This window comes from Calonectris borealis, chromosome 2 (assembly GCF_964195595.1).
Source record: "Calonectris borealis chromosome 2, bCalBor7.hap1.2, whole genome shotgun sequence".
NCBI classification, from domain to species: domain Eukaryota; kingdom Metazoa; phylum Chordata; class Aves; order Procellariiformes; family Procellariidae; genus Calonectris; species Calonectris borealis.
Window position 1 is genome coordinate 102,388,233 of NC_134313.1, and position 12,168 is coordinate 102,400,400.

Sequence of the window (12,168 nt, forward strand, 5' to 3'; positions counted from 1 at the left end):
TAAGAACACAGTTTATTGTCTTTTACATGCAAGTAGTTTAATTCCCAGCTATTTCTTTATCGTCCTATTCTTAAACTCCCTTTTTATGGTTTTATACTGTCAGAATTAACTACTTAAAACCAAGGGTAGTATGGTACAAACTATTGGTATCTGTGTGTAGACCACTGGGGTAAATATTTCTTCATGGAAAACTGAAATCTGTCTCCCTTCCAGGAGTTTGGGCTGCAAATTTATCTTCTCATTGCTCAACAGAAATAGGTACGAAACGAAGGGTTGTCACCAGGAGTCCAAAGGCAGCAACTCTGATAGTCCTCTTGCATCTTTTTGCTGACCTCAAGTGTTTCCTCACTTGTGAGCTGACCTGCAGAGCTCAGCCCCTTCCCTGCTGAGAGCTCCTCTGCTTTCCTCTCTGCACCTCTCCCCATTTTTTGGTCTCTCCTGGTGTTAGCTGTAGTGTTTGCCATGCCCTCAGCTGGGTACAGCCCTCTGGCAAGCACTCGGGGCTCTCCACATACCAGAGTTTGTTCATTTGAGCACGTTCAAAAGGCACAGCCTGTATCGCCCTGTTCAGTGGAGAAATTTCCCTAGCATATGAATATTTCTGTGCATTCACCCCAAGGTGTCTTTTTTCCCTTTGCGTCTTCTCTTGTATTCCTCCCTCATCAAGCTCCAGCTTAATTTACCCTTTCATGTAAGGTGTTTGCTTTCTTCTCTGCAGCTCCTGACCTCCAGAACAGCTTTCTAGAGTTCATGCCTCAGAACCTCGGCTTCTTGTATTTTTAAGTCACTTGTATTTTTTAAGTGACTGCTTAATTTTGAAAACATGGAGGAAAGCCTATGGAAAGTGCATGGGGATTGTTAAAGCGTCTGTGCTGTGGCTTTCTCGCTGCGGTCAAAATTTATCTGTGTTCTCTGGATAGGCTTGCATCCCCTCCCCAGTAATATCAGCATTGTGGTGACATACAGAAAAGCTGCCATTTTATCTGCCCCTAGCAATGGTAATATCTTCTAGAGGCTACGCCAGACTTTGTCATCTGCCCTTGCTTAACTTGCCCAACTTAGTCCTCGCTCTGAGACACCAACGGAGACACAGCTGAGCACTAAGAGACATTTCTCTGGCTTGCTGCTTGGTTCACCATCAGCTATCGCTTAATACACACAATTTATTCCTTGCTATGCTTGGTCATTTCCAATCTTCCTATTTTCCCTGCTCAGTCAACCCTAAACGGGAGTTGCTTTCCAACTCCTCATCCCATTTTTTTGGAGTGAGTTATTTTATCCTCTGTCCCCATCTCAGCAGACTTTGTCCCAATTTATTTTCGCTCTCATCCAGAGTTCAACTTTTGTCCCTTTGTATTTAAATCAGACTGCTGCCGCTCTAATATACGCTGAATGCCTGCTAGAGGAGCAGGGGACTTAGAGGTGTCTCGTCCTGGATGGGACCTGCCGGGAGATGGCATGTGCGTAGCCTGGGCAGGCCCAAGAGCTGTGGTGCTTGCAGTTTAAAGTGGAATTTGGCTGCTAATGTTTATATTGAAAATGTACCAGCTGCACTGTTCCAAGTGTTTTTAAATTTGGGATTTTGAGAGAATAGAAAGGCACATGCCCGACAGATCATCCTTCTGTCAAATTTTACGTGCCTGCTAAAGCATAATGGGTGCAGCAATATTTCAGACAAAGGGTTTTCAGAAGGTAGCACAGGTAACGTAGTTTTTCTTAGGTCTGTCTCTTGCAAACAGTGCAACTGTCTCGCGTCCAGTAATAAAGCTGAGGGAGACATCTAGCAGGAAAAAATTCAAATGTGCATAGTTTGGCAAAGTTATGCTCCATGGTTTTATCATTGGAAAGAATTAGAGGACGTTTTACTGCTTCTTCCCTGAAACTTAGAAATATAAGCCTCGTAGAAAATGAGGCTTTGGTTTGACAGGGTGCAGTCTTCGAACAGTGATGCTGGCTGTCCCCCACCACGGCACTTCCCTCTCTGCTGTCGTGACAAAACCCTGCGCTGGCTGCTACACGACGCTTAGCGCTCTGCTGGTGCCAGTTTCTTCCCCCCAGAACTGAAGTTGATTGCTATGTGACACGAAAGCGAAGCCACTGGAATGCCAAGCGGATGCCCCAGGGGGGATGGAGGGTGTCCCACTGCCTCTGCTCGGCAGCCCTCAGTGCAGACAAGTCACCCGGCAAGGGCTAACCCGGCAGAAGACTCCTCATTTCTGTTTTGGAGCAGGGCTAAGGTTTCTGCTGGTTGTGACCCCTCGGGCCAGCACCCTGCGGGGTCTGATGAGGACCCATCGGGCAGGTGCTGCCCGCACCAGGGGCGCAGGGGTAGCCCAGGGATGGAGGGTGGCGCAGGAGAAGAGGTGGTGGCAGCAACCTGTCAGACCCAGGCAGCTGTGAGGTCAAAGCAGCCCATTAAGAGGGATGGGCTATAACTTCCTGATTGCACCTTTTCCACCCCTTTTTTCAATTTATGATAAACTACATTTGCTCTTTTTCTAATCTTCTGTAAGCATACTGCCTCCAACCTCTTCTTAAAAGTTAATCCCTGAGACTGAATATTGTAAAGTGAATTTCATCAGGTCCTGCCTAGTTGAAAATACTTAGCTTATCTTAGTAGATTTTAAACTATTTTCCTATAGACACAAGTGTTCTTATGAAGACATTCTTGTGGGTTTGCCTCTGATGTTAATTGTGGTAGCTATCTGGGTTTCTTTTTTTTTTTTTTTTTTAAAAGGAATTGAAGCTACAAGGGCGTAACTATATCGGAGTCGAGGTGCCACCTGTTTTTAGTGGTCTGCACTGAACAGTGGATCCATAGTTGTATCTATATCAGCAGTTGCTTGTAGTATTGAAAGAGAAAATAGAGTAAAAAAAGTTGATGCCAAACATTTTTAGGTCTCCACCAAGGTAGGTGTCTGGTTCATATCAACAGGACGCTTTCCAGTTGCTTTCATATCTCTTGCTGGATGTATCCATTTGTGGCTTTACCTGTCTCATTGCCCCATGTGCTTTATGATCCTTTCACGATTCCCCTGAGGAATCTGACTTCCATTTATTGCACTCAAGTTTCATGTCGCTGAGAAGTTCTTAGTCCCTACGCTTCCTATCTTTCCCTATCATTGGGGTGCTTTGTGCTGGTGTCCTTTGGCTTGCTACTTCTTAGCAGGTCCCACGTAGTGTGTCAGAAGATTCTGCATGCTGTGATTGATCAAACAATGCAAATAAAGACAATACAAAATTTGTACAAAAGCTTGTACAAATACTGCAAATAATGAATATAGTGCTGTAGCAGAAATAAGTTATGCAAATCAAGATTTTTTTTTTTTGAAGAGCGTTACTGATTCTGCTGATTGCTGGACGCAGATCTTGAGATTTCTTAATGGAAGTCTGATATCAGAAAGCACTATGAATAATTTTGGAGATGGGAGAGAGAAACTGTGAGTCACCTGGGATCTCTAGTGCAAAGAAAAAGGCACTGGAAAATCTTTGGTCTGTAAGTCAGGGAAGAAGAAATTGAGAGAATATACCACTTCAATCCTGCATCTTGTTATGAAGTTTGTAAAAACAGGAAGGGGAAGAAAGCTGAGTGATGTGTAACATCTGGCCAGAAATCAAACATTCCCCAGGGTTTGCTAAAATTGTCTCTCGGTAACTTCACCAAGCTCTTTTGAACTCTTCTGAAATATTTTGCTCTGTATCTCTCTCTCAGGTTTTCTGTATGCTTCGTGCCCTACAAAATAACTATTTCGTAGTGCTATCTCTGCTGTTTGGTATTTTTCCAGAAGGCAGTCAATAGCCCTGCGCTGCCCGTAGGTACGGTACGCTGGCGAGACCGACAAGCGCGTGTTGTTTGTAACACCCCTGACACACACGGACGGGCTTGTGCTGCTGCGCGCAGCCAGAGGATGCTGTTTATGTTCTCTCATTACCAAACCTCGTTATTTGAAGTTCACAGGAGAAAGTTGTAAGTGTTTAACCACAAAAGCAGGGGCAAAATACCATTGTTCGTGTCTTGCAAACAAGTTGAGACAAAAAGTTTTGATGTGTAGTCCAAACCGGAGTTTCTCTTCTGATGGAGAGAGCCGCCGCAAATCTCTGGATTTTAAGTCTTCAGCATTTCCCCTCCTTCTCACACCTGGTTTTGAGATTCTCTTTTATCTTTAATTGTATCCCTTTGGCCTAGTCTTCCCACGCCCTGAATTGTTCCCTTTTCACCCCTCCTTCCTTTTCTCTTACAGTTCTCAGGGTGGAAAAACACTTACTTATAGAAAGTGTGAAATGTATTTCTCCCTCTGGAATAGCTGTAATCTTAATTTAATCCAATTACGGTGGCTAAACATATTAGCTGGATGCTTTTGTTAACAGTTGACCTTTTTAAAATCTGTGTCCTTGGATTACAGAGCCGATGTCCCAGGGAGAGGAGTAGAGGTGTTTCGCAGCACCAGCGGGCCGCCGGGAGCCCAGTGCCTGCGTCGGTTAGAAGGATGCAGTTGGTTCAGTTTTGCTCTGTCACCGATGAATTAGTGCCTTGCCCCTTCGCACAAAATATAGAGAAGAGCGGCTTGGGCACTCTGCACACGCGGTTACGCTGTGGGTTTACAGGAGCTTCATGTGCTTTAACTCGCCTTTTAATAAGTTTGAGGTTTGCAAACGGAGTCCAGTACAAAGATGTCAGTTAGCTATCCGTAAATAAATGCATATAAATTCATTTATTTAGAGCCTTCTGTTTGTCACAGACCCAAAGTAAAACGCATAAGCTACATCCATAATACAGAAATATCTGTCTACAACTCCACAGCAGAATGTATTATTTTGTCTTGGCTCACTGAGGAGCAGAATATGATCCAACCCTTTGGGGCAAGTCTAAAGAGCGAGCAAATAAAATACTCTGAATTACTCTACCTAATTGAATAAACAACATTCTTCGGAAACAGTTATTTGGCTAAACTTCATTAGACGTAAAACTTCTTTTTCTTCTTTTTCCTGTGCCTTCCCAGGTAATGTTCTTTCTATTGTTAGGATAACAAGTATCCCCAGATTTCATTTCAGTAACCTGACTAGCATGGCAGGGCATGGAATTGTTTCCAAAGATAGTAGATTGTGTTTCTGTCTAGAAACAAAATTCATATTGGTGGTGGTTTTCATTGCAGTTGCATAGCTCAACAGTTGCGTTGCATAGTTTAACAGTTTCATTAATGATTTTTTATTATTCAAGATTATACACAGCTTTCCTTTGAGCTGAACGCAACATTCAGCTGATTTTCAGGCATCATCTTTCTGATACTACTTTTGCTCCACCTTGCTTTTATGTAGGCAGCTTTAATGCAAACGTGCTAGTTAATGTGAAATAAATGTAGCGCTTGTGCTTTCAGCGAGGACAAAAATTCTTGACAAGCAGAGGAGAACAGTTGTCCAATGCCGCTCTTGATGTCACGTCTCGTATTTCATTGATGGAAAGCTTATAGTAGTGGAAGTTACTGGTCCTCTCAAAGCCATCCTTTCAAATGGGGAAGGAAAAATGTAACTTGCACTAATGCTACCTGTGCACAAACTTATAAGGATATAAGGAGTTTTTCAGAAGAAATGTAGCTTTGTGGGTGCGTACCTGTGTGCTTGATCGTTTGTCTTTGGTTTTCTTAACTGAAACATCCTCAACTCAAGTGGAGGTAGAAGTCTTTCATATGTATTGAAAAAGATCCAGACTAGACTGAAGCAGGTCATACAACTGTCACTCAGCTTTTCAAATTAAAAAATTTGCTGAATTTTCCAAACAAAACCATCAACCTATAGCCTTTGAGAGTGAAACATTGAAGTCCACCTTTGGATTCCCATAAATATTCAGATTCCCTTGGGATGAATACGGGTATGAACCTGTACTGATACAGAAACTTGCTGTGAAAAGTTCACTGCTGTCTGCCTTTCCTGTAACCCCAATATTGCGTTTGATAAAGTGAAATACACTTCTTAACAATCCATCAATTAAAACAAAATTACTGTTTTTTTTAACAGGCAAAACGAAGGCTGGAGCTAGGAGAAAGTGGCCACCAGTATCTTGCTGAAGGACTAAAGACTCCAAAGGGGAAAGGAAGAGCTGCCACAAGAAGTCCAGATAGTCCAAAAAGTAAGGGAACTTGTAACACGCTGTATGGCACAGAGTTTTTGATTTTACTAGCTTGAGGTCAGAGTGAACCAGTACAAGAGGCTGCGTTACCTAGCTAAAAAAGTGTGTTTATGACTGTCCTCACCTGGATGTGCATGCAACGTTCTCAACCGCACAGCCAGGCAGCGCACAACGTGTTTGCAGCATGCATGGATCGGTTGGCACAGAGCTGCTGAGGGGCTGCAGAGGCTCCTGGCTGCCCGGTCTGTCCCTCCGCCTGCCGGGCAGCCTGCAGCCTCTCCGTCCAGGACCTCCTCTTCAGCCGAGGACATGAAGTTGGAGGTGCTTAGGAGAGGTAGCCGCTGAGGAATCAAGATATTGTGACGGGACCAAACGCACAGTTATTAGGCAAGGCTAATCAGGCCAGCCTCCTCCTTCCTCGCTAAAGTTACAGCAGCTGATTGGCAGGCTTCTTCCCCCAGGCAGGGATTTGCAAATAGCGGTAGCTGTGCCCCAGCAGCGTTGCAGGCTAAATGCTTTTTGTGGGGTCTGAGCTGCCTTCTCTCCCTGCAATGTGACAAGACTATTACTGCCACTGCATAGTTGCTGCAAGTATTAATTTTTGGACATCTGTATTGCCTCTGGCGGTAGGTTTCTTGCAACAGGAGCTGGGGGTGTAGCCTTGCCATCTTGTCTGGGGGATTTCAGCAGGAGAATTAGGCTTGCAGAGGGAGGGGAATGGGGAAAAAGGAGGACTGGGGCAGCAGTGGTAGTGACTGGAGAGCAAGAGATGTGAAGGGGTACTTGTCCTTCCTCACCAGTCTAAGTCTTGTTTCTGTTGAGGCAGATGGGAAAAGTAAAATTAGCTGAAAACATGAACTTGAAGTGGACAAGTTAAACAACCACAGTTGTTTTAATTAAACTAAACTTCATTAAGCTAAATGAAGACCATTTTAAATTGAAGTGTGTTCTTACAGAAGTCCAGTCCATTCAGAGCATAGGATGCTGCTGCAGTGTTGATAAGGCTGTACGGAGAACTTCCTTGCTGCATGACCAGGAGCACATGCCATTTTAGGTGGGGGTCAAGCAGCCTCTTGCCCTTCTCACTCTGATCCTCCTATTCTTTTCCAAACCCCAAATTAAAACAAACAAACAAAACCCAACCTGCTCTAAATTCACAAGGTCACCTAATTGATATGAATTTTCCTCCATTTCCCAGTGCAGACAAGCCCTGAATCTACCAAAGAATGAGATACAGCAGGTTCTCTTTGCAAACAGGCAACGAATAGGTTTTCGTTGAAAAGTCATCATATCCTTCAAAATATTTCAGGGTTGTCTAAAGGTTCACTTTCAGGTAGGACTTCAGTTTTGACTGACTTCTGCAATTAAGTGTGGGACCTGAACCTTGAAAACATGAAAATGACCACCAGATCAGCCTAAGATCCGTCCTGTATAATACTTGAAGCAAATGAATGGTTTGAGATGTACCAGCCCAGCAGACTCCTCATCATGGCTGCCTCATTTCCCTTGACACAAAGGCCTTGAACATTTAGAATTAGAAATTATTCTGATCTACGCATTTAAACTCTTAAAAGCTCACCTATTAAGTATATAGATGCTACATTTGTGTGTGAAAACAGCGAGTTGTCTAGTAAGATCCATGCCATTTGCTGACTTCTAATTTAAAAGAAGTGGATACTCTTCCCCAGTTTGAGCATTGTTTGGTTATGGAGAAATGATGATTTAAATTGTATCTTGCGTCAATCTCCCCTAATTCACTTGAGTTTTCTGTAAGCCGTGGAGTCTGGCGCTGATGGAATCTGTCATTGTGTTCACCCACTGAAGTACACCTAAGTCCTGCTTAATTGCATGTGAAACACTTATCTTACAAGAGGGGAAAATCAAACCCTGATGAAAGCTGGCTATCAGCCTGATGAAGGAGAGTCATAGGGGAATTTTTGGTATTGCTGCCAGGATAAATAGATACTAAAAATACTATTAAGAATTCACATAGTGAAAGCCTAAGTAGAATATTGCTATATGTATCTGTCAGACTAATGGAAATATTTGCATTTAAAAAAATGTATGTATTTGCTCATGTACCTGTGACTTTTGGAAAAGTACATCTTGAAATACAAATAAATACTCAGTGGTAAGTTGTGTCTTAATGCAGAGGTTTGAGAGATTTCTTTAGTAAAAATGAAAGGAATATCTGTAATATGTATCCTTTCATTTCTGGATGCTGCTTTTAGAACGAAAATGAGAAAACTGATTTATCTGGGGTTTTCTTTCCTCTTTTCTTTCCAAGCTCCAAAATCTCCTTCAGAAAAGACTCGGTATGATACATCACTTGGCCTTCTTACAAAGAAGTTCATTCAGTTGCTGAGCCAATCTCCTGATGGGGTCTTAGATTTGAACAGAGCGGCAGAGGTCCTCAAGGTGCAAAAAAGGAGGATTTACGATATCACCAATGTACTGGAAGGCATCCATCTCATTAAGAAAAAATCCAAAAACAACATTCAGTGGATGTGAGTATTCATTATCCTTTTCCATTCCTGCTGGCTGATTTCACTGTCACAGAGCAGCAGTGTTTTTCTTCTCCCACCTTCCATTCTAACACTTTGCTCCAAGCAATCATCCAAAATGCCTTCTATCAGGATAAAGCTTTCTTTTTCTGTTAAGACAGGTTTTCAGTGTATAAATAGCATTTGTCAGGGAAATTAGAAACCAGCATTTTGTCTGAATACTGGATTAACTCATTTGCTTTTGCAAGCGGAGTAAGTTTTTAGGTACGCATCTCTACCTACTACCTTCCTCGGTCTTTTTCAGGGTGTAGTTAAAGGAGAGGGGAGTTGGAAACAAGATTTTGGAAGAGCTTAGAAATATTCGACTTTTCTATCTTGGTGGTAGTCCCAGAATGATAAAAGGATGCTTTTTCCGGGAAGTGTAGTTTATGTTGACCTGCTATGGGCAGGTTTAGGGAGAAGGAGCTAAGGGCTTGATCTGCACTGTAAAAGCCTGCCTCTTCCCTTCCCCATAGTTTTACAAATGGTGAAAGGGCGTCTTCCTCCTCTCTATCCGTAGGGGCTGCAGTCTGTCAGAGGACGGTGGCATGCTGGCACAGCGTCAAGGCCTCACGAAGGAGGTGACCGAACTGACTCAGGAAGAGAAGAAACTGGATGAGCTAATCCAAAGTTGCACCCTGGACCTCAAGCTGCTAACAGAGGACTCGGAGAATCAGAGATATCCTTTTTCTCAAAACCTCAAAGGTGGTCAGTCTCCTTGCTGTGCTCTAATTCCTCTAGGTAATGTGATACGAAGCATCAGAAACTTCCAGAGGTTGGATAATGGGTTTTAATGTAGTTCTATATAAAAGTTACTTAAGCCACTTGCACCTGTAATGCTTCTGGAATGTCAAAGAAGAAAAAAAAAAAAAAAGAGAAAAAGGTGGTGTATAAAGGAGCCCATTAACATCCATGTTCACATAGAGTAGAACCAAGAATTTAGCTGATTAATGAGTGACAACATCCAAACCCCTGTGCTTTTTCGACTCTTTTGAGCCCAGAGCAAATCCCATCTTTACGTGTGCAGAAATTATAAAGGCACGCAGATGAAGTCTTTGCTAAGGTAATAAAGACTTGTGTGGGTACTCATCACTTAATTTTTTTTTTTTTTTATGTTAAACTGACACGTATATAAATTACAGACACAGAGAGGAAAATAAACTTGGGAGGCAGTTTAGTCTGGAACCTGCAACAAATTTTTAGATTCCTTTGGTTAGAGAATCTATAATAGAATATCATAGATAAAGGTTTTATGAGCTCTCAAAATGTCTATTTTAGATTCAATTATTTAATGTAATAGCGATGCTCAGTTGCATAAGGTTCATATAACTTCTGATATTTTGGCTGCTAATACCCCTTGTAAGTAACCAATTTTCATTTCCACTAGATTTCCCACCTATGAGCAACAGAAGAGCGCATTTTATTAAATGCTGATGTGAAAACTTTTATTACTTTAAATAGTCAGTAGTTCTTAAAGAGCATCTGGTAAGGTGGACTTATTCTCTGTTTTAAAGGACAGGACATAACTACGGGAGTGTCAGTAAAAAGTCATGTGAACTATGTAAATATTGTCTTTTGATTGTGCTTGCATCTCAAAATGCATATGAAAGCAAGACCACTGAGTGGCATAGGGAGTAGGGTCAGCACTGCCGTGATCCACGAAGAGATTTCAGCAAAGCAAAACTGAGCATTACGATTCTTTATTTTTCTAGTGCTGTTGCTGTGGTAGAGGTCCCTGCCCTGCGGCTGCTGGCTCCCTTGGGGATGGGCGAGGAGGCATCGGCATTAGCCGCGTCTTGGCCTCATGCTTTTGGATTTAGGAGAGCGTATTCCCCAAATCCTTCTGTGACTAAGTTTACTGATAACCCTCGTGATTATTGAGGAAGGAACGTGGAAGTGTGAAACCTGGGGACGAATCTGAGTGCATCCCAGTACGGTCTTTCACTCACCTCCCTGAAGTCTGACATGAGGTGACCCACTGAACACTCACGGAGCTGAGAAGCCTCTTCCTTTGCTCAGTCTCCGAAGGTGAAGCTTCTGCTTTTGAAAATGTTTTTCTTTTCCCTCATGTTTAGGTAGTGCCAAAACATTGTTTGTGCCCTGGCTGTGTGCTTCCTCCTCTACCTTATAAATAGAATCAGGCAGTAACTGATCGCTACCTTGAATGTTTTGGGATACACCCAGCATTAGCGTGAGGAGCTTTTAGCTACAGCAATGAAGATTGTTGTTGTATTTGAAAACCATGCAATCCTTTCCTTAGTTCATATCGTGACAGCCACTGTTGCTGTAATTTGTACTCTGCCTTTGCAAATCTTACTAAAGCTTACTAGAAGAGTGGTAGAAGCCTTGATAAAAGCCATTTGCCTGAAAGCTGACCTGCCGTTTTGCCCCCTGACCTGTTACTTTGCATTTGGTCCGAGTCAGATGTGAAATGTATTGGCGTTTTGAGCAGTTTGTGTTACTGTACGGTAACAGTAGACATTTACCAAAATTGTTCACATTTGCACCCCCCAAAAGTATAATAATAAGTTAGGCTCTTTATTTCTATGGTATAAATATTATGCTAGATATCTCACAGATGACAAAACGAAAGAGCTGGAAGCGCTTGCACGTGATCGCGGTCGTTTCACAGTTGGCGACCAAAAGCTCTGCGGCACCTCGGTTACACAGGTCAGTAAGGGAGGCACTACTGTGCAGTAACCCGCCAAAATGCTTGCTTTGATTTGGACAAATTTGTGTTGAACAGCAAATTACTCATGTTCATTCCATGCTTATGCAGAAATCAACTTTCTGCACTGTCAAGTTGTTTAAAGTAGTTGTTTAAGCAGTTTTTGGAAATAATTTCATATAATATAAATGAATAAATAAATATATGAATATATAAATGTTTACAAAAAAACTCAAATGAAAATTGAAATTATTATTTTATTGATGACTTCAAAAATATATTGTGTATGCGCATCTATAACATGCATCTGTAAATTCCTTTACATTTTTTCTGCGATTTCCAGTTCTCTGCATTTTCATAGCAAGTGTGTAAAAAATTTTGCTTCATGCAGTCTTCGAGTAATTGCAGGTTGTTGAGCTTTAGCTTATGTAGCTTTACGCGTGTGAAGGAGAAGAGAGAGAAGGACTCAGCACGGAGCATCCTTTTTGTCACTCGGTAGTGGCCCCAGCTGGTAGATGAAAGGGAAATTCTCACACAGTTCCACTGCAATCACAACCAGTGTAGAGAATAGAAAACTTTGGGCCAAGAGCAGCGTAGCCATGAGAAAATGGAAAAATAATTGAAAGAATTCTGCCTCTTCTCATAGTCTGAATATATTATAACCTGCGCTGGAAAATTCCTTAACAGTGATTACATTAGCTTATGTCACGTATCAAGATATTCGAAAAATTAGTGGCCTTAAAGACCAAACTGTTATAGTTGTGAAAGCTCCTCCAGAAACAAGACTTGAAGTGCCTGACCCAGTGGAGGTAAGGACAACCTGGCTTTTCCTG

At 42.3% G+C, this 12,168-nt stretch overlaps 1 protein-coding gene across 5 annotated transcripts in view; it reads left to right on the forward strand.

Moving 5' to 3' along the window:
* E2F3 (E2F transcription factor 3) overlaps nucleotides 1-12,168 on the forward strand; it is a 43,654-nt gene that overhangs the window by 25,065 nt on the left and 6,421 nt on the right. For all 5 annotated transcript variants that reach the window (XM_075142813.1, XM_075142814.1, XM_075142818.1 and 2 more), the window contains exons 2-5: nucleotides 6,013-6,124; nucleotides 8,412-8,631; nucleotides 9,188-9,346; nucleotides 12,030-12,144. In XM_075142813.1, the coding sequence (XP_074998914.1) occupies nucleotides 6,013-6,124; nucleotides 8,412-8,631; nucleotides 9,188-9,346; nucleotides 12,030-12,144 (606 nt within the window). The remainder of the gene's footprint in view (nucleotides 1-6,012; nucleotides 6,125-8,411; nucleotides 8,632-9,187; nucleotides 9,347-12,029; nucleotides 12,145-12,168) is intronic.